This window comes from Megalobrama amblycephala, linkage group LG17 (assembly GCF_018812025.1).
Source record: "Megalobrama amblycephala isolate DHTTF-2021 linkage group LG17, ASM1881202v1, whole genome shotgun sequence".
NCBI lineage: Eukaryota > Metazoa > Chordata > Actinopteri > Cypriniformes > Xenocyprididae > Megalobrama > Megalobrama amblycephala.
In genome coordinates, this window is record NC_063060.1 from 11920917 (window position 1) to 11946583 (window position 25667).

Consider the following 25667-nt stretch of genomic DNA (forward strand, 5'->3'; position numbering starts at 1 on the left):
CCAGTACAAACGTTACTGCCGCTCATCAACGGCAGTTGTCACAGTTGCTAGGCGACAAAAGTAATCCTCGGTAGGCTAGACTGTCTCATTTATCAACACTCAGTCTGACCTTTGCAGCCTTCAAAGGCGTGGCCATTGATTTAGTATTTTATTCCAGCTAGGTAAAATAAACCAAGGCAGCATTTCACGTTTTAATTGATCTAACTTAAAATAACTAAAACTTACGGAAGAGGATTAGGGCCAAGCAATAATAAAAAATAAAACCATCTCGAGATTAAAGTTGTTAAATTTCGAGAAAAAAATCATTAAATTTAGAGAAAAAAGTCGAAATAAAATGTTGAGAATAAACTCATTAAATTACGAGAAAAAACTTGTTAAATTTCGAGAAAAAGGTCGAGATAAAATGTTGAGAATAAAGTCATTAAATTACGAGAAAAAAGTCGTTAAATTACGAGAACAAATTCGTTAAATTATGAGAAAAATGTCGTTAAATTTCGAGAAAAAAGTCGAGATAAAATGTTGAGAATAAAGTCATTAAATTACGAGAAAAAAGTCGTTAAATTACGAGAACAAATTCATTAAATTATGAGAAAAAGTCATTAAATTTCGTTAAATTTCGAGAAAAAAGTCGAGATAAAATGTTGAGAATAAACTCATTAAATTATGAGAAAAAAGTCATTAAATTTCGAGAAAAAGTCGAGAAAAAATGTTGAGAATAAACTCATTAAATTATGAGAAAAAAGTTGTTAAATGACAAGAACAAATTCGTTAAATTATGAGAAAAAAACGTGTTAAATTTCGAGAAAAAAGTCAAGATAAAATGGTGAGAATAAAGTCATTAAATTACGAGAACAAATTCGTTAAATTATGAGAAAAATGTCGTTAAATTTCAAGAAAAAAGTCGAGATAAAATGTTGAGAATAAATTCGTTAAATTACGAGAAAAAAAGTCGTTAAATTTCGAGAAAAAAGTCGAGAAAAAATGTTGAGAATAAACTCATTAAATTATGAGAAAAAATTTGTTAAATTACGAGAACAAATTTGTTAAATTACGAATTTGTTCTCATAATTTAACAACTTTTTTTCTCATAATTTAACGAATTTGTTCTCATAATTTAACGACTTTTTTCTCGTAATTGAATGACTTTATTCTCAACATTTTATCTCGACTTTTTTCTTGAAATTTAACGCGTTTTTTCTCGTAATTTAATTACTTTATTCTCAACATTTTATCTAGACTTTTTTCTTGAAATTTAATGAGTTTTTTCTAGTAATTTAATGAGTTTATTCTCAACATTTTTTGACTTTTTTCTCGAAATTTAACAACTTTAATCTCGAGATGGTTTTATTTTTTTATTATTGCTTGGCCCTAATCCTCTTCAGTAAAAACTAAAACTGAAATAAAAATGAAAAAAAACAAAAAAAACTAAAATGAAATATAGTGAAATAAAAAATTCAGAATATTAATAAAAACTATAATAGCATCTCAATGATACTAAAATAACACCAGTGTTAAAGTCTGTGCTCATTTGTTCCCAGATATACATATTTTTGCAGATTAAAGGTCATCTATATTGCCCTTCAAAATGAAAGCACTTTGAAGGGTGACGGGTCTTCAGTGTGCAACTCAAGGGTTAAAAAGTGGCCTCAAACAGAAATCTGTGAACAATGTAGACATTAGACAGCCCAGACTCACCCCTCTGTTCTGCGCTGGTTCCGGCCAGCAGAGCGTAGAATATGTGATAATTTCTTTCACCGGGATTTTGACGCACAACTCGATTCTGACAGAAATGCACACAGACAATAAGAGTCCAACAAAGACACGATCAGTGACCCACATAAACGGCCACACAAGCAAAATCATACATGCAAATGTTTCATGAGATTTGCAAAAAACTATGAAAAAACTCACCTTTTCTAAAAGGTCTGTGTATTGAAAATAAAAAGTCAAGGCAAATGCAAAAAGAGACACTATCACAGCATTACAATCTCTGTAAAGAACATTTTCTTTCAGGGCAGACCTTGATATCACATGTTCTTGTGAACAGAGTGTCTTTTAAGTCACCTCAGATCACTGGATGCTTTGACTAAAACTAGAATGGGGCCTAGAATGTTTTTTTTCAAGCCTTTTTGAATCCTGCTGATGTTGGGGGTTGGTTTCTGAACTGTCTGTGCTTTGCAGGTCTGTTACTTCTAGTGTGATGGTGTTGTCAGAAAAGTCACCAACTGATCACAGCATGTGTGAGTTCCAGTTGCTAAACGGGGTCGCTTATCACAAACTATCAGACACAAAATAACTCAAAATCCGAGTGGGATTACTGATAGCCAGGAGCCTGTAACAAGTCGTACCAAAGTACAAGTGGATGAATAAAGCTACAGAAATGAACTAAAAGCTGACACATCCAAACAACCTACAAACAGAGGATACAGTCTGTGATTCTTCCTCCCTGGATGTTTCCATGCTGGCTGAAATGAAGCTGGATGAATTTCCCAAAGCGACTAGAGTTGTTGTTATGAACAGTTTTAGCATTTCCGAATGCCTCCATTATTGGACTACAGAGACAGAGAGACAGATAAATGAATGCATATGAATGAGCACGTCGTGTATACTGAGTATTTTGTGTGATTTTATATGCGTATGTACCTGCTCTCCAGAATTGCCTCCTCTACATGTGATGATGCCGTCTTTGTTGAGAGTGCCACACTTTGCTGACTCATTGCAGACAGAAAGCGCAGAATCATCTTTGTGCTCTCAGTTTTGCCTGCTCCACTCTCCCCACTGACACACAAACACACATACAGAAAATGTCAGAGCTGAGAGATGATTATTAGATGAAAAAGTTGTAATGAGCTGATGTGGCCAGCAGAGGGCAGTTACATTATGGGTCTCATTCAAGGAGTCTTTCAAGATTCACAAAGCTTTACTGGCTCAATAAAACACATATGAATAAACCTTTTTAAAGAAATACTTTTATTCAGCAAGGTTGCATTAAATTGATCAAAAGTGACAGTAAAAAGTTTTTACATTGTTATAAAATATTCTGTTTCAAATAAATGCTGTTCTTTTCATCAAAGAATAATATTCCACAATATTACTGTTTTATCTACATTTTCGATCAAATAAATGCAGTCGTGGTTAGCATAAGAGAGTTCTTTCAAAAACATTTGAACGGTACTGTCAGCACTGCCCACAAATTAGGGCCTACTACTCTTAAATAAAAATGTTTTCGATAAACAGTCTGTGAAAGAAGGTGCTTAACTTTTCAGAAAATTGTGCTTGTCAACCTCAGGTGGTTAAACTACTGTAAATTATGAACTGTGTTATTTTTATTCATTTTATATGAGGTTTCCTAAAATTTAAAGAATTAGTTCACTTTTAAATGAAAATTAGCCCAAGTTTTACTCACCTTCAAGCCATCCTAAGTGTATATGACTTTCTTCTTTCTGATGAACACAATCGGAGAAATATTAATAAACATCCCGATGCATCCGAGCTTTATAATGGCAGTGAATGGAACTGACGAGTACAAAGAAAGAGCATCCATCCATTATAAACGTACTCCACACAGCTCCGGGGGGTTAATAACGGCCTTCTGAAGTGAAGCGATGCATTTGGGTAAGAAAAATATTCATATTTAACACGTTATAAAGTAAAATATCTTGCTTCCGCCAGACCGTCTTCCGTATTCAACTTACAAAGAAAGTCCGTAAGCTGAATATGGAAGTCCGTAAGTTGAACAGGGAAGGCGCAGGACTTAGCATAAGCGTTTTGAACAAGATGCCTTACACTTTCTTTGTAAATTGAATACAGAAGCTAGATATTTGACTTTATAACTATGCATATTTTTCTTACACAAATGCATAACTTCACTTCAGAAGGCCTTTATTAACCCCCTGGAGACGTGTGGAGTACGTTTATGATAGATTGATACACTTTCTTGAGCTTCAAATTCGTTGTTTCCCGTTCACTGCCATTATAAAAGCTTGGACACGGCAGAATATTTATTAATGTAACTCTGATTGTGTTCATCAGAAAGAAGAAAGTCATATATACCTAGGATGGCTTGAGGGTGAGTAAAGCTTGGGGTAATTTTCATTTTAAAGTGAACTAATCCTTTAAGACATGTTTAAATACAGTTTACAGTTTCATTTTGCATTAAAAACTTTAAATAAACATCAAATAAAATTCACAAAATTAATATACAGGGGCAAAACCTATAGCGGGACAGGCCAAAATAACCATTTTAAGGAGGATACAGACATTTACAGTGTGTAAAATTAAATACTTTTCATTCTAGGTTAATTTTAGAGCTATATTATAGTTTATCTTAAATATCTAATAGTTTTAACAACAAAAAAAGCGATTTGTGCATTAGAAAAATGTCATAGGACAGTAATGTGGAAAGTGCCACTCATTTATACACACAAAAGTAAAGTTATCTAAAAGTATTTATGCCAGTGTGGTTGCCCTTTTCATAAGGCAAGACTTGTTTGCACTCCCTGTGGTTTCATCCAGCAGGTCTGGGAGTTTGTAGGTATTAGATTTCAATTGAATTTCTTTGTTGTAGTTTGCCAAAATGGCAAAAGAAAGCATTCCCGAATTGTGTGCAGTTACAGCATGACTGTGCTTCAGTTTCTACCTCGATTTTTGTGCAGTAAGAGCAAAGCCTGTCTTCTTACGGTAGCCCTATCGGTGTCCGCATGTTTGCTGAGTCTGTACATGCTCAGGGCTTTTCATAGTCTAGGCTTGGCCATGGCGGTCAGGTTTTCTGCCAATTTGTATTCTCTCTGTCGGCTCTCGCTAAAGCTGATGAGAGATCTGCAGCGTTGAGAACAACACAGCAGTCTGCCACCTTTAACCTCTGCATGCTTGTGTAATGAATGCTGTCAGGCAGCCATGAATTTGACCTCACACCGTAGTGAAAGGTCAGAGGTGAGGGTTAAGGTCACGGTGGAAAACTTTAAGGTCAGACTGTCTGAAAAGTAAATTAAAATGAGAACGCAAGCAATAAACCTCATTTTAGAGCATTCAAAATGAGGCTTGCTGAAACCACTGGTTTGTTAAAAGCATGCAGAAACACACCTGATGAGCACACACTGGTTGTTGGAGCGCTTCCACATCGATCTGTAGCACTCGTTTGCAATGGCGTAGATGTGAGGAGGAATTTCGCCCAGGTGATGTCGACTGTATCGTTCTACAGCTGTGCCGTCATACAGCCCTGACAGACTCTGATAAGGGTTTACTGCTGCTAAAATAGATCCGATATACGTCTGCAAACACACAGAAGAACGGAGGGAGAGACAGACAGAGGATGAGGGATAATAGAAACTTAAGTGAACACCATCTTTTATAAACACCCTCTGCAAGTGTCTGTAAGCATGTGCACATGTGCTTGTGTTTTGGTGTCTACTGACAAAATATTGTAACCACTGATGCAAATAGATCGGATTGGCTGTTGAGATGTTTTGATTTGAATACCAAATAAGTGCAAATTGGCACCTAAACGGTCAAATGTTCAGGTGAGTTTAGGACTTAAGATAGACTCCTGCATCTCTCTTATCTTCATATCATTTGTATTATCATATATACATGTATGACTGAAGATGATATTTATATATTTATGATATAAAAACAGATGTAATATACATGTTGCATGTGCTGTAAATCTGCGTACAAAATATTTTTAACTCATTCTAAAGGCGCTTCAAAGGGATAGTTCACCAAAAATTGAACATTCTGTCATCAGTTGCTCACTCTCATGTCATTCCAAACCAGTAGGACTGACTTCTGTGTAACACAAAAGATATTTTGAAAAATGTCTGTTTTTTTGTTTGTTTGTTTTTTCGTCCATATAATAAAAATCAGTGGGATCCAATGTTGACCCCACTGACACATTATATGGACAAAAACAGTTCTTTAGAATATCTTCTTTTGTGTTTTACAGAAGAAAGAAACATTAATGAATGATTAAGGCTGGAACATCTGCAGCTGTTTTGTGCTAATAATGTGTCTCAGAAAGCAATGACTCAAAATCAAATTTCTCCCACAGAATCTACAAAGGATGAAACTTTAAATGAACTTTGCATGTCTCGTTTATGAGGTTTGTTCAGTCAAATCAGCAATATGAATTTACACAGTAGGTTATAGTAATATTTTAAGACTGTAATTCAGTAAGAGGCAAATGGAAAACAGGTACAGTATAGTAGGAAGTTTTATGCAGACGTTAAGCTGTCAGTATGTGGTCCTCATAAGAGGGAAAGCCGTCTCATTGAGACACAGGTGTTATCAGTTTGCTCTGAATGGGCTGGCAGGGATTCCCTTTTCTTTTCTAGTACAGGACAGAAGAAATCATTCTTGAAAAGAAAGAAAAACTTCATTCTTGAAGGTGCACTGGTGTCTCAACATCAAGGTGACAGAATCTATGTTTAGAATGGAATACTATTATGCTGATAAAAAAAAGCAGTACATAAAACTGTGCAAGAACAATGGTTTTCCCACCAGTAGTTTAGTTTAGTTAGTGGTATACGGTTATAATCTTGGAAGAATGGTTGTTTTGGACCTTTAAATTCATCATGAAATCAAAATTGACAATTCTTATTTTTTATGGAATATTGCAGTGTTTATTATAAATGATTCAATCATGCACAATATGTCACTCACATGAAATTAGCAATTAGCAATGACAACGATCCCACAATCCAATCACTTTCCAATGGACAAAATCAAGTCCCTGGGTCAACATTTTTTCTTGTTCAAGAAGCTCAGATATATGTCACAATAGGGAATAAAAGATGATCATGATTTCTGTTTCAGCTGACTTTAATTGAAATGTTTTGCATTTTAAAAATAGCTTTTGGTGGTCAAAATGACGTAGTCATTCGCAGTAGATCATTTGTTCATTTGTCCCATTGGAAACGTTGAAAATCAAGTCAAGCACACTGCATTGTGAGATAAAGTCATCATATACAATACATATTGTGCACAGTATACATACTGCATACTCTCCAGCAGACCCCAAAAGCAAACAACAAATGGTGCTAATAAACAATTGTGCAGTAGTTCTACAAAAAAAAAACAAAAAAAAAAAAAACATGATCATAAGTTTGATATCTATACCAAACTCTCAATTGGCCTGACAGCGATTCATCTTTTCTGAATCGTCAAAATACTGTTGTCTGGGATACCATGAGTCCTCCGGGGACTGTAGTGTACTCTTTAATTTTTTTAAAAGCTTTGCTTAAATGTGCGCTATAAATAAATGGTGCTCGTAAATGTCAATTGAGGTATCTCAATTTAAAATGCAGCAGAGGCTTGGACGCTGAAACAGTATTCAATATGTCATGACTTAACAAGTGGATAGCCACAGATTTCCTGAATGAGACTTTGGTGCTTTCACACTGGCAGTCTAGTTCGAAACAGATCACAGTTAGCATGAAAAATTGGTAATGTGAAAGCTTTCATGAATTTCAAACCCTGGAGCGCACCATGGTACCAAACCCACCTATAGGAGGTGGTCTGAATTCGGCTGCAATGGTACTGTGGCGAACAATGTGAATGCAACTCTGACTTGTGTCTGCACTTGTTCCGGTACTAAAGTAGCCGATGACGACATCATTAGTTCAACAAAACACATATGGGGATGACAGTGGAGATGATTTAGAGTGAGCGTGCAGTGTAATCGAGCAGAGTGAGTGAAATCTGAGCGACAAAAAATAATGGCTCCCAATCCCGTTTTCTCAAAAGGGTACTTTTATAGGGGTACCAAGCGTTCTTCACTCTGCTGTGCATAATATAATAGCACCAAATTAATAAAAAAACAATATATTGACCCCTGTTTAGTTTTCTATCATGCAGGTTTGTGATGATGTAAGATGAATGCAAATACACCAGGGTTCGATACAATGAAGTGAGTCTGAAACCAGACCAGCTCTATAGGGGGAACTTGGAATCGAGCCGCAGCAAACGTGCCCAGTGTGAAAACCCCTTTGCTGAATTTGGAAACGCATTCTACTCTCACTATTTTAACCATATAAAGATATGGCAGAAATAGTAAGAGTGATATGGTAGTATGCTATATCAAACTCAGCCAAAGTGTGACATACTACCCCAAGTGAAACCCCCCAGATGCCCCCGAGAGGGTTTAATCTCCACAAGTGCTACCTCAGAAATGCAATGAAGGTCTACAGCAGCCATGTCCTTCCCATAACCTCCCCTGGGTGTGTCTGCAAATGTGTGTAACAGCACACTGAGGGGTTTAATTGGAGGTGAACGTCATCTCTTGAGTGTGCATTGCTATTTTTGTTGGGCTTAGTCCAACGGTCCTACTAATATCTTTAAAGGGACAGTTCACCCCAAAATAAAAATTCTGTCATCATTTACTCACCCTCAAGTTGTTCCAAACTGGTATGAAATTTTTTCTTCTACTGAACACAATATAATATATAGAATATACAGAATATATTTTGAAGAATGTCAATAACCAAACAGTTGATGGACAACATTGACTTCCATAGTAATATATATATGTATATGTATATATATATTTTGTGTTCAGCAGTCTATGAAGAAATTCATACAGGTTTGGAACAACTTGAGGGTGAGTAAATGATGATTTGTAGTTCTACATGCACAGACAGAATCAAACATGAGATTGCAGTCTAGAGTGACAGCTAAGAGTGACTGCTATGCATAGTGATGCATAATAAACTCAGAAACATCACACACACACACACACACACACACACACACATGCACACGCAAACACGTACACACACACACACACACACACACACACACACACACACACACACACACACACACACACACACACACACACACACACACACACACACACACACACAGACACACACACACACACTCTCAATGTTAAAATGAGTGTGTAGGGTGAGAGTTGAAACATGATCCGGCCCAACTGAAGCAGAACTATTTCCTGCTACATGCTCGCACTACAAGGAAAGAGAGAGGCTGAAAAAGAAATAGAGAGAGAGCAATAAAATAAAAAGGAGGTAAACCTCACATGCAAAAGACATTTTCTGGATCACCAGCCCCCTTGTGTGTGTATGTGTGTGTTTGATGTGGGAAGCTGCTCCAGCATTTTCAGTCCAAATGTAAGGCAAAAAAAAAGTCCACAGCTGTTTATAATCAGAGTGAGAGCGAGAGAGAAACGTCTTTGTGTTTTAAATGCTGTGGAATCGGATCTCAGCGAGACACACACATTCCAGAAGACTACATACACACACATGCTCAACCAGGCGCTGTTATTTTCATCATGACTTGTATGTTTTTATTGGCATGGAGAATGTTACAGTTTATTTGTCTTTAAAGTCTAATAACTTTAAACTTGGTAATAAGTAAACAAACTATTCTGTGATTTTATAAATTCATTTTAATTTAATATAGAAGTTGAAGAAGAAATAGACGTTTCACAGACCACCAAAAACAAAACCACATGCACCGCACACAAATAACACCCTAATTCCTTCTGATTGCTCCCATATGTCACCAATTAGCCAATCAGTTTAGCAGACCTGTGGCGGCTGCCCTAATTAGCCAATCAGCTCATTAGATTTACAAACCTGGATGGGTTGAGACAGTTTTTCATGTGATTTTATGTGAACGTTTAGGGGCCATTTACATGACACCGCTTTCAGCCGTTCATTTACGTGACAACTGCGATTTGGGGGCCTGAAAATGCAAACTTTTGAAAATGCCCTTCAAAGGGCAAGTTTTTGAAAACGATACCGTTATCTCTGTGTAAACTACAAAAATGCAAATTTGTGAAAAAGGTGTCATGTGCGTCGGTATTATGTGTTCAATCTGTAGGTGCATAGTGTTTATTTACAAAGTGACATCGCCAACTACAGGTCTGACATGCATAATACAGCGTTTATAGTCGTTTTTGTGGATCTGTGAACGAGGATCATTTTGACAGCGTAGACATCTGTCCGCAAAACTTTTCAAAAATGCAAAGGTCACTTTTCTGTACTTTTTAGTACATTGTTGTCATGTAAACATACTCTTAAAGATGAAGTGTTTCATTTGTGCATGACTAGTGGCACCAAACTGAACTGCAAAATCAAGACCATTTCAATGAAGAAAAAAGGGTTTATTTGTGATTTTGAAATCATAAATCATTTGATCATTTAGTCCTTTCTTCTAAACCATAACAAGGTGTGGGAAAAGGTTTCAGTAATGTCGAAAGAGGAGGTGTGCATTTCCTCATGATGAGTGTGTATTAGTAACTGACGTTAATGTGATAACCATCACATACCTGCAGACCACACCCACACTGATAGCTAACTGGTTAGCTCACACTCAAACTGATCCAATCACATGGCCTCACGTCACAGACAGCAGAGGCAGACAGAGAGATATGAGTCTCCTGGATTGACTCCAGTATCATGATGTCATAATACTCAGTGACAGGACAAAAGAGGATATTGCCATATCTGTACATGGAGATGAAAGTTTTATCCATATCTTTAGTCTTATTTTATTCTTATTCTTAGTATTTTTTTGGAAATAATGAAATATCCCAATTGCTGTCTACACTTTATTGTCTTCATAATGTTTGACAAATAAAACAACCCAATGACAGTCAGGACATATTAACAAATAGTGAGTGTCATATAATTTCCCACTGTAAAATCATTGTTTTGAAAATGTTTGAAATATTAAGTAACAGTTTACCACAAAACGAAAATTCTGACGTCATTATGTTGTTTTAGATTTTTTGAAAGAATCTTAGCGTGGCCACTATTTTTCAATATAAAGAAAGTGAATGAGGGCTTGGGCTGTCAAGCTCTGCAATGATAAATAAGCTTCTTCAAAGTATATATATATATATATATATATATATATATATATATATATATATATATATATATATATATATATAAAAAAATCTCATGTGCTATAAAGTCATACGATAGCGCTGTGTAAGGAGCTGAATGAAATTTAAGTCGTTTTTCACTGAAAGTCTTGACATCTGCCCTAGCTCTTCTTGGCACATTCATGAGAGAAGCAGTCATGTTTCATTTGTGAACAAATCATTCTTTTGTATCAGTTGTTTTCAATAAATCGTTAATCCAGTTCAACAATATTTCATACTTTTATGGAGCATTTGTGTTCTTTTTTTAAGCTTGACAGCTCCAGTCCTTGTGAAAGAGCGACCAGGATATTCTTTAATAAATTTTATTGATTTGTGTTCCACAGAAGAAAGAAAGTCTTACAGGTTTGGAATGACATGAGTGCGAGTAAATGATGACAAAATATTCATTTTTGGGTGAACTATCCCTTTAAATATAACTACACAGAAGTGAAGAAACCTGGAAGTCCCTCTAAATGCACACACAAACAATCTCTAATTATGTATTAATTGGACTGGATGCCGATCCATTAGAAATTAAGACTTCATAGTGGATATGTTATTCAGAGAGTCAGCAGTAGCATGTTAACTCTGTTCCTTAGAGTCAGTCTGGAAATCTGGAACTAGACTAACTGCTTTTGGCACAGACCACATCCCGACAATGTGCGCACAAACGCACACACACACACAGAACACAGCTGAACCAGGCCCAAAGAAGAACACAGAACACTGTTGTGAGTAAAGGCTCAAAGAGGCAGTATAAAGAAAGAGCGAAAGGGAGAGGGACGTGTAATTAAGCAAATATATTTTACTTTGACAGACACATTAAGGAGCAGAAAGCCATCCAGCCACCTGCACAACAACCCTGTATCCTTGACAAGTATGTCTTTCACCACAGCTGAAACATTCACACACTCGCACACACAAAATCATTTGTGACAATGCATGCTTGATGAACAAAAAATGTGATGGTGAATGTGTGTGTGATTTTGGTGTGTGCTTGCTCACATATATACTGTTCTGTGTGTAGCGGAGCTGCAGGTTGTGTAGAATGGCTCCGTCGTGCAGGTCCTGTAGGGTTGCCATGTCCTCGACCCCAGTGATACTGCTGCTGTGCATTGGATAAACCCTCTGTCTGCTCACAGCGTTCTGTTTGTAGGTGTACACCTGAACAAAACACATGTGTATGCATATTTGTGTAATGACCATGAGAGAAACAAAAAATAAAGTGATATACAAAGAAAGAAAAATATTTTTTTAAGGTTATTATATGTTACCACTCTAAAATCGTTGGATGAGCCACAATTAGTCACTGTAAATAGCCAATATATGCACTGCATACATCTGTGATGGCATGTCAGTTGAATTCTATATTAGTGCTTTTTAATGCAAATTTTTTGCATAATTAATGCTAAAACTGTTTAATTTTCTCCGCCCACAGAGCTCGCGCTTGCCTTAAACAGTGCCTTAACAAAGTTTACACAGCTAATATAACCCTCAAAATGGATCTTTACAAAGTGTTCGTCATGCATGCGGCATGCATGCGTCGGATTATGTGAGTATTGTATACTGTTATATTGTTTACTTCTGATTTTGAATGAGTTTGATAGTGCTCCGTGGATAACGGCTAATGCTACACTGTTGGAGAAATTTATAAAGAATGAAGTTGTGTTTATGCATTATACAGACTGCAAGTGTTTAAAAATGAAAATAGCGACGGCTCTCTTGTCTCCGTGAATACAGTAATAACCGATGGTAACTTTAACCACATTTAACAGTACATTAGTAACATGCTAACGAAACATTTAGAAAGACAGTTTACAAATATCACTAAAAATATCATGTTATCATGGATCATGTCAGTTATTATTGCTCCATCTGCCATTTTTCGCTATTGTTCTTGCTTGCTTACCTAGTCTGATGATTTGGTTGTGCACATCCAGACGTTAATACTTGCTGCACTTGTCTAATGCCTTTTATAATGTTGGAAACGTGGGCTGGCATATGCAAATATTGGGGGCGTACACCCCGACTGTTACGTAACAGTCGGTGTTATGTTGAGATTTGCCTGTTCTTCGGAGGTCTTTTAAACAAATGAGATTTATATAAGAAGGAGGAAACAATGGAGTTTGAGACTCACTGTATGTCATTTCCATGTACTGAACTCTTGTTATTTAACTATGCCAAGATAAATTCAATTTTTCATTCGAGGGCACCTTTAATACATAGCTGTTCAAGTTTTAAATTCCCTGCTGAAAAAAAACAGCTTAAAGGGTTAGTTCACCAAAAAATGAAAATAATGTAATTTATTACTCCTCATGTTGTTCCACACCCGTAAGACCTTCGTTCATCTTTGGAACACAAATTAAGATTGTGATTAAATCCGATGGCTCAGTGAGGCCTCTATAGACAGCAATGTCACTGAACCGCTCAAGATCCAGAAAGCTACTAAAAACATATTTAAAACAGTTCATGTGAGTACAGTGGTTCTACCTTAATATTATAAAGTGAAACAAAATAAAGAAAATAATGACTTTTCAACAATATCTCATGTTGACCGATTTCAAAACACTGCTTCAGAGCTTTACGAATCTAATCAGTGGTTCGAAGCGCCAAAGTCACGTGATTTCAGCAGTTTAGAACTTTGATAGGAGATCTGAATACTGATTCGAAACAAAAGATTTGTAATGCTCCGAAGCTCCAAAGCGTTTAGAAATTGGCCATCACGAGATATTGTTGAAAAGTCGTTATTTTGTTTTTTTGGCACAAAGAAGTATTCCCGTTGCTTTATAATATTAAAGTTGAACCACTGAACTTACATGAACTGTTTTAAAATATGTTTTAGTACCTTTATGGATTTTTAGTGGCATTGCTATCTATAGAGGCCTCACTGAGTCATCGGATTTAATCAAAAATATCTTAATTTGTGTTCCGAAGATGAACGAAGGTCTTAAGGCAGGAACACACCAAGCCGACGGTCGGCCGTCAGGCAGTTTTTCTTCGTCGGCCGACTAAGATTTCTTAGTGTGTTCTGCACCGTTGGCTGAAGTTGGTCCTCGTCTGCTTTTTTTCGGCCGATTCGACATGTTGAACCGGCGTCTGAGCTCGTCGGTCCGTCGGGTCATCTGATCATTCTGATTGGCTGTTCAGATACTGCCACCTGCTGGTACGGAAAGGCATTTCACCTCACGCAGGCGCAGAACGGACGTGCTACTTGGCCGTCGGCTGTTTAGCGTCGGTGTGGTGTGTCAGGGCAACTTTGGACACAGACATTGCCGACGTGAGCCAACCCCGCAGTCTGCTTTCGTCGCCACTAGTTCGTCGGCGTCGGTTTGGTGTGTTCTGGCCTTTACGGGTGTAGAACGACATGAGGGTGAGTAATAAATGACAGAATTTTCATTTTTGGGTGAACTAACACTTTAAACCAGCCTAAAATGTTGTTGTTGGTCTTGGCTGTTTTTAGGGGTTTTAGGCACTTTTCAACTGGTCAGATCAACTTGCAGATGAGCTAAAACAGCTGAGCAGCAATTTGATCAGACAGGTAGATTATTTAAATCAGTTAACCAGCTCATTTAAATCATCAAACCATTTAAGCAAGCAAACCAGCTCAGACCTGTTTTAAGCAGTTCTTTCAACACTATGGCCTGGTTTCACAGACAGGGCTTAGCCTAAACCAGGATTAGGCCTAGTTTAATTAGGGCATTTAAGTAGCTTTTATAAACGTTCACTAGAAAAAAAAAAACATTACTGGTGTGCATCTTGAGACAAAACAATGGCACTGACATATTTTAAGATATATCAGTGCAAGTTTCTTTCAGTTAAAACCGTTCAAACATGCATTTTAGTCTGGAACTATCTTAAGCCCTGTCTGTGAAACCGGGGGTATATTTAATATTTAATGTGCATTTATTTTATTTATTTGGTCATTTATGTAGTTTTTTTTTCTTTTCAAAATAAAACACCAAAATAATGACCAACTGACTGAACATTATCACAATAAATGTATTAATAATAAATGTGATTATTTTGTATGACACATGGCTATTAATGCTTTTTTATTAAAACAATAATACTAAAATCAATAAATAAAATACCCAAAGATTCTAAAAAAAGAGAGACTGTAATGCACAGACAGCACAGAAGGTGTTTATTGCTTCAATAAACTATAAGGATCCTGAAGGCAACAGACAGGCCGCAGATGATACTATACTGTAGACCAGAAACAGAAGCCAGAGACAGAAGAAAGTTGCGTGTGCTTGACTGCACACACGAGAATATGACAAACAGACTTAAATAATTTGAGAAACACACAGTAAAATACGGAACCCTGCACATGACATGTGGACATATACATATATATTGTGGTCATGAATTAAAGGGTTAGTTTATCCAAAAATGAAAATTCTGCCATTTATTACTCACCCTCATGTCGTTCCAAACCTGTAAGACCTTCGTTCAACTTCGGAACACAAATTAAGATATTTTTGATAAAATCCAAGAGCTCTCTGACTCCTCCACAGACATCAATTTAACCACCACTGTCAAGGTCCAGAAAGGTACTAAAGACATCATTAAAATAGTCAATGTGACTGCAGTGGTTCAACCTTAATTTTATGAAGCGACGAGAACACTTTTTGTCCGTAAAAACAAAACAAAAATAACGACTTTATTTAATATTCTCTTCTCTTCCATGTCAGTCTCCTCCGCAGTTGACGTAGTAAGCACAGTTTGCACTTCCTTGTTTACATCAGAACGCCGACTCATTATTGGCTCCTGTGTCAGCATCACACGTATGCGTTGTGCTGCTCACGTGTACAGTGTCAGCCAATACTGAGCCGGCGTTTGGACATAAACACGAGAGCGCTGCACTGTGTTTACTGCGTCAACTGCGTAGGAGACTGACATGGAAGAGAAGAGATTATTCAACAAAGTCATTATCTTTGTTTTGTTTTTTGCACACAAAAAAGTGTTCTCGTCGCTTCATAAAATTAAGGTTGAACCACTGCAGTCACATTGACTATTTTAACAATGTCTTTAGTACCTTTCTGGACCTTGACAGTGGTGGTTAAATTGCTGTCTATGGAGCTCTTGGATTTCATCAAAAATATCTTAATTTGTGTTCCGAAGATGATAAAGACGAAAGTCTTACGGGTGTAGAACAACATGAAGGTGAGTACTTAATGACAGAATTTTCATTTTTGGGTGAACTAACCCTTTAAGAATTTGTTTTACTAATTTGTGCTCTAGCTTTAAGTAAATCATGTGCATGATATAATAATTTGTTCCCTCGTTTTACTAAATCATGTTTACAATTTAATAATTTGTTCTCTTGATTTAGTAAATCGAGTAAAAAATAAACTAATTATATTGCGCGCACAATTTAGTAAAACATGGGAACAAATTATATCATATACAATATGTAGAGGGAATTAATCAGTAAAATGTGCTGACGTATTAGTAAGTCATGGGAATTATTTGTTGATTTGTGGCCATGATATACATATTTTTTCCTGCATGTCATGTGCAGGGCTCCGTAGTAAAACAAATGCAGGTATTGCTCGGTTGACATGCCGGCTTAACTGAGTTTGAGTATCTGACAGACTCTATGGCAACATGGTCTCATCTAAACAGGCGGGTGCACAGACAAGTGTGTGTTTGTGTAAAATGAGAGCACACCACCTGTTCAGCAGTGCGTTGTTGATCTGAGGTACACAGAGCAGATGTTAAGCCACCGTTCCTGTGTAATGCATACACCCACCCCCACTTACCTGTCCATAGTCGGTGTTAAAGACCACCACTCCACCAGAGCACGAGTCCACGGTACTGGGGACATAATGATCCTCCACCCAGAGCCACACACGACAACCCTGTCAAACACACAAACACTGGTCAGCCACATTCTGAACAATAGCAGAAACACAAACAACTGTTGTAAAACCATGTGTTTGGTGTAATTATGGATCTTGAAATGAAATTGTAAATGGTAATGTTTAAGAACATCCTGTGGGAAAGATCATAGAACTGCCAAAAACAATAAAAAACCAAGTGTTGTGTAATTATGTATCTTGAAATTAAATGAAAAACAATCACTATTTAGGAAAAAACACAAAGAACTGTTTGTTATTTGTGTCTTTAAATGAAGTTAAAAAAATTATGAAAGGTCCTGTTTGAGAACAGTCTGTGTTTACTGACGAAGTTGCAAATGAGGCCTCTCTGGAGATTCTCAATTGTTTCTTCACAGTCACAGTAGTGACATACAATGGAGAGCAAATAGAGATTGGTCTCCTTTAGAATTTAAGAACAGATCTCAACAATATCTCAAACTGTTCTCATTTTTGCTAAGGTACCAAAGTTTGCAATCAAATAAAAGAGATTTCCATAGGAACTCAAATTTTCCAAGACCAAATCATCTAAGCTATGCTACAATATCTACATGCATTTTGTAGCTATATACTCCTTCTCAGTAAACGACTGTCTCACTTTTTACAACAACTCTCTATTTTTATTTATCCAAATGAAGGCAAAGTTGGTACTCAAATTGAGCTAAGAACTTCATTCTTTGTTCAACAGGTTTGGAACAATATAAGGGTGAGTAAATGATGACAGAATTTTCATTTTTGGGTGAACTATCCTTTTAAGTCTCCTAAAACTGAACGATCAACCTCTGAGCAGTCTTCATTTTCATCCTTATCAGGGATGTTTGTACATTAGGTCAAAAAGGTATAATTACCAATAACTGTAACGCATTAGAGTAAATTCTCTCTCTCTCTCTCTCTCTCTCTCTCTCACACGCATACACGCACGCACGCGCACACACACACACTCTATTAGTGTACATGCTGATGGAAGAAACACATGGTGATCTGAACAGGCATGACTGGCTGTGAGGCCCCAGTGAAGCAGACACAGTTGAACTCTAACCCCATTCCCCACTTACATGCGCATGCGCACACACTAGCAGCAGCACTGCATCAAACACTGCAGCATTGTTTTCGGTCCATTGCCACACTGCATTGTGGGTATTGCAGTTGTATACACTATGTACTAAATGTAGAATTTACAACTCAGTTTTTCACATGGAAAACATCAGACTGAATCTATAAATCAAAATAAACATGAACAAAACAAAGTGATTATGTTTAACCACAGTACAAAGAGCAAGTTTTAAATTCAGAATGTGGAATTTGAAAACTCACTGAAAGCGTTGTGAAGCTGAAAAATTACTCTTAAGAACAGTAATTAAGATTATTAACTATTAAAAATTCACCATTGTTATCCTGTCATCCACCGTCTCAACCTCTTATTTATGCAGTGGCATAAACTCAACAGTCCTTTATAACTCAGAAGAACGGAAACACACACACACACACACACACACAAAACTGCTGAATGATCAGACTGAACTGCAACAGAACAGCTGTGCAGCTGGACACACACAGTTAAACACTTTCTCCTATGCCAGCATAATATGCAGAAACAACTACAAGTAGCTAAGCCATTCTTAGACTGATTTACCTGGAAAGTCTGTGTTTGAGCAACATTGACTTAGCTAATGGCATGAGTTTAGGACAGGATCATCCGTTTTATTAGCTTTTCCTTTTCTTTTCTTTTTTTGGCTTTAATTTGCATAGGCTATTATTTGACATAGAGCATTGGGCAAGATGTGGAATTATTTCAATACAACGTTGGAAATAAAATTAGGCTTATTTTATGTCAAATTACTGATCAACAGATTATGTGATTAAAATAGTTGCTGGTTGTAGCCCAAGTGTAAAGATTATTCTATTAATAAAAATACTAAACTAAAACCCCAGTTTTCTGCCGACCTGAAAAAGGCCACAGTAACCACAGAAAAAAAACTTTGGTTTGGTAAGACTAAGACAAAAGTCTGTAGAGGAAATGGACAATTTAAGTAATTTTCTCTGATTGCTGTCACATGCTCATCTTCATGGTTACTAACAGCCTATACAAACTTGTAGTACTGTTAACCGGCCACTGGTTTGCTAAAGTTAGTTGTAGTAGAAAACTGAAAAATAGAGAAAGAATGGGAGACTTCACGTATGGGACCACAATATTATACACTGTGTTCATTAAATATTAAAACATTTACATTTAATAAATATAAATTGAAACGAATCAAGGAGGAAATCACACTTTTAAAGATGACTGATCCTTTCCGGTAAGCAGCGTAAGGACTGCATGGCATTGCAATACGGATAAGTTTGCATGGAGTGTTTTGAGTATTAACAGTCAATGTTCACTGTTGCAAAGAAATCAGCTCTGTATTGGATTTGCTAGTATCAAATGACTTTAAAAGCTCAAAACTCAGAGTCAGCCCCATCAAGTTAGTGCATCTCTAACCCACACAAACAGGAAGCTGTTTTCCTCCCTAAACCAAGTTTATCTCAGGAATTCTGGGCCTCTAATCCAATTCACCATCTCTGCAGTAAACTAGGACACACAGTGACATCGTTTCCCAACATTTGACTCAAATGCTTAATGGTGAACTCGACATGATAGGTTAGTATGTAGTGCATCTCTAGAGATATGTTAAGAAATTAATGTTAAGAAACTTTTGAATTGTTCATTGTTTTGTTTAGTATGTGTGGAGTTACAAAAATGGCCATAGATTTGCTTGATCTTACAAAATCTCACTTTGGGGACATCCTGGAATGTGTCTATGGTGGTTGAGACATTGGGCTTGAGTGTGTGTCTGTTTTCCTTGACAGAAGCATATTTTGAGTTAAGCAGCTTTAAACATGTCTTGTGTTTATCTGCAAACATTAGAAGATTAGAACCGCTCAACCAGTTTATGACTGCAACACACACATGCTCACACATTACAGTTTATAAATACTCCAATTATATTCATAATTGTCTCAAACTAGTCATTTCTGTGTGCTTAAACATTTGCACTGATTTCCAACTTATCTTTTTAAATGACACAAAAAACTTTCATAAAGTGCATTTACAAGCACTTTAAAAGTTCAATTTCAGCAATAAATGTCATGTAAATGCTTAAGTCCAATTGGAAACTGGCCAATCCAGTTTTCTATACTCATTGTGTTATTTTACACAATGTTTTAAAAAAGAATGGTTTACTAAGAGGGAAGAACACAGGAGGAGTAAGCTGAAAATAAGAAAGAAATGTTCATTCAATAGATTGGGATCAATAAGATTTTTTTTATGTTTTTTTTTTCATCATTTATTTGATCAAAACTACGTAAGTAAAAACAGTACTATTGTGAAATATTATTATAATTTATAAAACGGTTAGTTCCTGTCCTTGATTCTGATTGGTCAATAGCTGTGTTTTATTCACGATAAAACACGGCTATGACCGCTTCACCCAACAGTTCTGTGTATCACTACACAACACCCTTAGCAACCTCTCTTAGCAACGTAAACCGTTTGTTCTCGGTTGATATTGTTCATTGAAGCTTAATGTATTATGTAGAAGAGTATTGTGATAAAGAGATCAAGTGAGCGAGTTTATTACCTACATTCAGATGAAGCATCTTCCTTCAGGTCAGTCCTATGTTCATAATAAAACAAATCTGTTTAAATGTCCGCTGCAATATCTTGTCCTTTTAACAGTTAAGGGGTTTTCCCGTGACTGACAGCGCTAGTCAAAGCATTTGTCAGTTGCGTCTTTTTCCGTGTTCACAACAATTCAGACTTTTCAATGTAAAAGTCTTCGCTACTGATTGAAACACTCATAAAGACAGTCTTTGCCACCATCAAATGGTGTAATAATGTATGTTAACTTCTGTTGCTGTTCACGGTCAGGGCGGAAGGAAGGCTTTTAGTGATTTTACTTCATGAAAGTTGCATTGATAGATATATTTTTTGACTTTAAAGGTCCCGTTCTTCGCGATCCCATGTTTCAAACTTTAGTTAGTGTGTAATGTTGTTGTTAGAGTATAAATAAAATCTGTAAAATTTTAAAGCTCAAAGTTCAATGCCAAGCGAGATATTTTATTTAACAGAAGTCACCTACATCGAACGGCCAGTTTGGACTACATCACTCTACTTCCTTCTTTAATGACGTCACTAAAACAGTTTTTTGACTAACCTCCGCCCACAGGAATACACAAGAGTTGCGTTTGTAGAGTGTGTTTGTCGCCATGTCGTCGAAATGCTGTTATTTTCACCCCGCAGTCCAATCACCGGGTCTGATTCCGGCTCAAATTGATAGGGTAAAATTAAAGACATGTTTACAATAACACTGAGCGCGTGCATCTCCACGTTATGGTAAGAGGCGTGACCTTTCCGGGCAAGGTTTGCTAAGCTGCTGTCAAATCACAACACAGGAACCGCTGGCACAATCAGAACTCGTTACGTATTTCTGAAGGAGGGACTTCATAGAACAAGGAAGTCATCAGCCCGTTTTTATGACAGTGGAAACAGCGGTATACAGATAAGTAAATTATGTGAAAAATACTGTGTTTTTTTACACGCGAAACATGAACACGTTATATTGCACACTATAAACACAATCAAAGCTTCAAAAAACCACGAAAAACAGGACCTTTAATATTTGTATTGTGTGGTAACCGTTTTATAAAAGCAATAAGGCACTCGAGGCTAGTGCTGTACCGTGAATAAGTCAGGTACGATACAGCACAGCCTCTCGTACCTTATTGCTTACTTAAAATAAATGTTTTCTATTTTAATATATTTTAAAATGTAATTTATTCCTGTGATGTCAAAGCTGAATTTTCAGCATCATTACTCCAGTCTTCAGTGTCACATGATCATTCATTCTAAATCTAATATGCTTATTCAGTGCTCAAGAAACATTTCTTATTGTATAATACAACAGTTGTTCTGCTTAATAATTTTGTGGAAAATATGATATATATTTTTTTTAGGATGAATAATAAGTCTTTACAGTCACTTTTGATTAATTTAATGTGTCCTTGCTAAATAAAAGCATTAGTTTCTAAAAAAAAACAACAACTTTTGAATAGTAGTGTATGTGTCTGCCAGGGTTTCTGGCCAATATTCACTTCCTGTGCTAAAATAAATGGCTCAAGGGACTCACAGATTTAAACAGGTAGCAAGAATCCAACTAAAACATCACACACACACACACAAACTTATGCACAAAGACATCCAAATCAAACATCACAGATGTTCTAATTTTGTTTCATGTTCAGATGAAAGAAAAACTTGACTTTGAAGTTAAAAAGTGCACTGTGTGCATGCATGTCTGAGTGTGTCCTTGTATTGTGTATCTAAACTCTTAAAATAATATCAGAGTTTTGGAGGGCGGTCAGGCTGGGAGGAGTAAAGGATGAAACAGACCAGAGTTACTCTGTAATCTTAATGCTGCTTACTGAGCATGTTTAAAGCTTACCACACACACACACACACACACTTCTCCATAGCTCTCTTTCTACGTCCCCCTTTCTTTCTCTCATTTGGCTGCAGGAAGTAAGGGATCAGATATCGTTTGGGTCAACAGGAAGGCAGGCCAATGATGAAGGGCATTCCTGCATATTTCGAACCCAAAGTTTCAAACTTCAGCTCTCTCACATGCAGGGTGACCCGGGCTTGGTGTTCAGAGTCAGCCTGGTCTAATAGACATATAACCAAACTAATTTCCCCAATCAAACACACTCACATATACACTGCATGGCTGCCTGACCTACTTTTCCAAACCACTCTCATTTTCTTTCTCTCTCTCCTACAGTGAAAAATGTGTGTTTATACTTCACGACGAGAGTGAACGAGGGAGCGAGAGCTGTATAAACTCACGCAGAACAAAGACAAAGACCATCTTCGTGCATGTATGCGTGTGCATGTAGACGTACTTTGCACCTGGCTTCAGTTTAGAAGCCACAGAGATTGCAATTGGGATGAATCATAAAAGGAAGTTCGCTTGTTTTCTTCCTCTTTGTTTAGTTATTATAATGACTTCATCATTCAGGAACAAACAGACTAATTAGGCATTTAGGTTTTATGTGTTAATTGACATGACTCAAGATTAAATGAATAGTTCACTTAAAAAGAAATTTCTGTCATCATTTACTCATCCTCATGTCATTCCTAACTTGTAGGACTTTATTTCTTCTATGAACCACAAAAGGGGAGATTTGGAGAATGACCTGGTCAATGATTTCCATGCAATTACAATAAATGGAGAACTGAAGCTTTTAAGACTCAAAATATATGAAAACACATCATAAAAATTATTTCATTTGACTTGTCAAAAGGCTTAAAATATAATGCACATCTTGAAATTTGACCTAGCTCTCCTTAAGTTCATGAAAGTAGCAATGGCTATTTGACTGTCTGATCATTTCATAGACTATTTTTGAACCAGAGCAGCTGATTCTGAATGAATCTCACTGACTTAACAGTGTCACAATGGCTCACTGGAGAAGATTATCTGTCTATTTGTCTATCTATTTCTTACCAAAAGCTTACATATGCCTTCAGAATACTTGGAATATCACATATGAGTCATATAGAGCACTTTTATGTCACTTTTGCTTTCTTTCTGATGCCTGAAAGCATCAGTCCCCATTCATTCAGAACATAATTCAAAATGTGTCGTTTTGTGATTCAATGAAAAATGAAAGTCATACAGGTTTGAAACAACAGGAGGGTAAGTAAATGAATTTCATTTTTAGGTGAATAATACGTTTAACAGAAATATGGAACACACACAACCTTTAAGAACAAAAGGACAAATAAAAAAAATGAATTCACTAACAGTTTGCTCTTCCGGTATTTCTCTTTATCGGTTTAAGTGCTGAGGGGTTTTCCTGTTGAGTTCCTTGTTAAAAGCAGCTTTGAATCACTATACTTTGTAATCATTAAGCTACTCAAGATTTAATGTGTGTGAGAGAGAAGAAGGATTACTTGACACCAAACAGATGAGGAAACCAGAGGGGGTACATGGCCAAGTGTGTGGGGGGTTTACTTTTCTGTACTTTGGGGACAAAATTGTCCCCAGAAGTTATTTAGATGTGACAAAAACCCCCTTTGGGAATGTCATCGAACATTAATAAACATATGATTTTTAATTTTTTTTTTTTTCAAAAAATGCACAATATTTTTTATTAAAGGGTTAGTTCACCCAAAAATAAAAAATTCTGTCATTGATTACTCACCCTCATGTCTTTCAGAACACAAATTAAGATATTTTTTGATAAAATCCGATGGCTCAGTGAGGCCTCAGTTGCCAGCAAGATAATTAATACTTTCAGATGCTCTTCGAAGCTTTACAAATCTTTTGTTTCAAATCAGTGGTTCGGAGCATGTATCAAATTGCAAAAGTCACGCCCCCCCAGTGGTGAACCATTGAAATTTCTAAACACTTATGATATAAAGAAGCCTCATTTACTGAAATCACGTGACTCTGGCAGTTTGATACACGCTCCAAACCACTGATTCAAAACAAAAGAATCGTAAAGCTTTGAAGCTTCATGAAACAGCGTTTTGAAATCGCCCATCACTAGATATTGTTGAGTAAAGTCGTTATTTTGTTTTTTTGGCGCACAAAAAGTATTCTCGTCACTTCATAACATTAAGGTTGAACCACTGTACTCACATGAACTGTTTTAAATATGTCTTTAGTAGCTTTCTGGGCATCTGAAAGTGTTAATTATCTTGCTGGCAATAGAGGCCTCACTGAGCCATCGGATTTTATCAAAAATATCTTAATTTGTGTTCCGATGATGAACGAAGGTCTTACGGGTGTGAAACAGAAGAATTTTCACCAGAAAATTCAGAATTTTCATTTTTGGGTGAACTAACCATTTAAAATAGTAGAAGACTGTGGTATTTAAACTAGGTAAATATGTGTTCAGTGTCTCATGGCAGTTGTTCACCAAGTGCTAAATAAGCTCCACCCCTTTGTGTGTTTCACTGTGGTGTTTGATTTCCATTTTAAGCACTTTGATTAACTAAAACCATTGTGTGTGTGTTTGCTTAAATACTGTTGACAATTTAGCAGGAGAAAAAAAGATGACAGAGAGTTATAACCTTAAAAAGAATTCAAAGTTAACTCTTAATATATGAGACTTCTCAATTGCACCCAAACCATCTCTGATCCTCTATGAGACTTTTGTTTCAGGAAAAAAAAAAGAATATCCTGGAGTGTTTGTTTGCCCAGAGTGGCACTCCTCTGCACTAAAATACAACTGTCAAACAGTACCTGCTGCAACTCTGATTGGCCAGTTCACATGAAAATAAAGAGCTTTACCTTTGAATAAGCTCCGCCTATATAGACTGCAGGGAGGCAATAACCTCAGCGACACTCCTGTGCAAATACGGCCATACGCAAACACGCCTAAAACAAGATGGACATGCAGGCCTGCAACCATAACTGCAAACAAAAATGTGTGCATGTGCATCCATGCTAAACCAAAAAGCTGAAGAAAATGGCAATGGATTTGTATGTGAAATCTCTTTCTGTAAGGTTAGACATGCAGAAGAGATGTGTGTGAGAGAGGAATCATACTGTCTCTCCCTCTCTAAGGTCAGTCATGTAGAAGAGTCATGTGTGAGACAGGCATTCACGAGCTTAGCTCTTCCCCACATTCCGCACGCATGTTTCGGCTGAATCTGTTTCCGCACACACAGCGCTGTCTCTTTTTAAAGACTGCTTCTTTTGTCCAGAACCGATTCACAGGCTAGATATGCAGCAGCCGGCGGACATTTGACACTATTGTGTAAAGTTGGTGCAGTTGGAGTCCACTGCTTTTTGTGGCTCTCTGACCATCTGAAACTCTGATATAAAGTCTCTCGCTGTGTCCGAAATCGA

At 36.7% G+C, this 25667-nt stretch overlaps 1 protein-coding gene across 1 annotated transcript in view; it reads right to left on the reverse strand.

Annotated features, from left to right (window-relative positions):
• myo10 (myosin X) overlaps positions 1-25667 on the reverse strand; it is a 59750-nt gene that overhangs the window by 32021 nt on the left and 2062 nt on the right. The window contains exons 2-8 of the mRNA XM_048164002.1: positions 16657-16755; positions 11897-12055; positions 5083-5270; positions 2644-2778; positions 2428-2552; positions 1912-1925; positions 1696-1780 (exon numbers count right to left, since the gene is read on the reverse strand). Coding sequence (XP_048019959.1) covers positions 1696-1780; positions 1912-1925; positions 2428-2552; positions 2644-2778; positions 5083-5270; positions 11897-12055; positions 16657-16755 — 805 coding nt within the window. The remainder of the gene's footprint in view (positions 1-1695; positions 1781-1911; positions 1926-2427; positions 2553-2643; positions 2779-5082; positions 5271-11896; positions 12056-16656; positions 16756-25667) is intronic.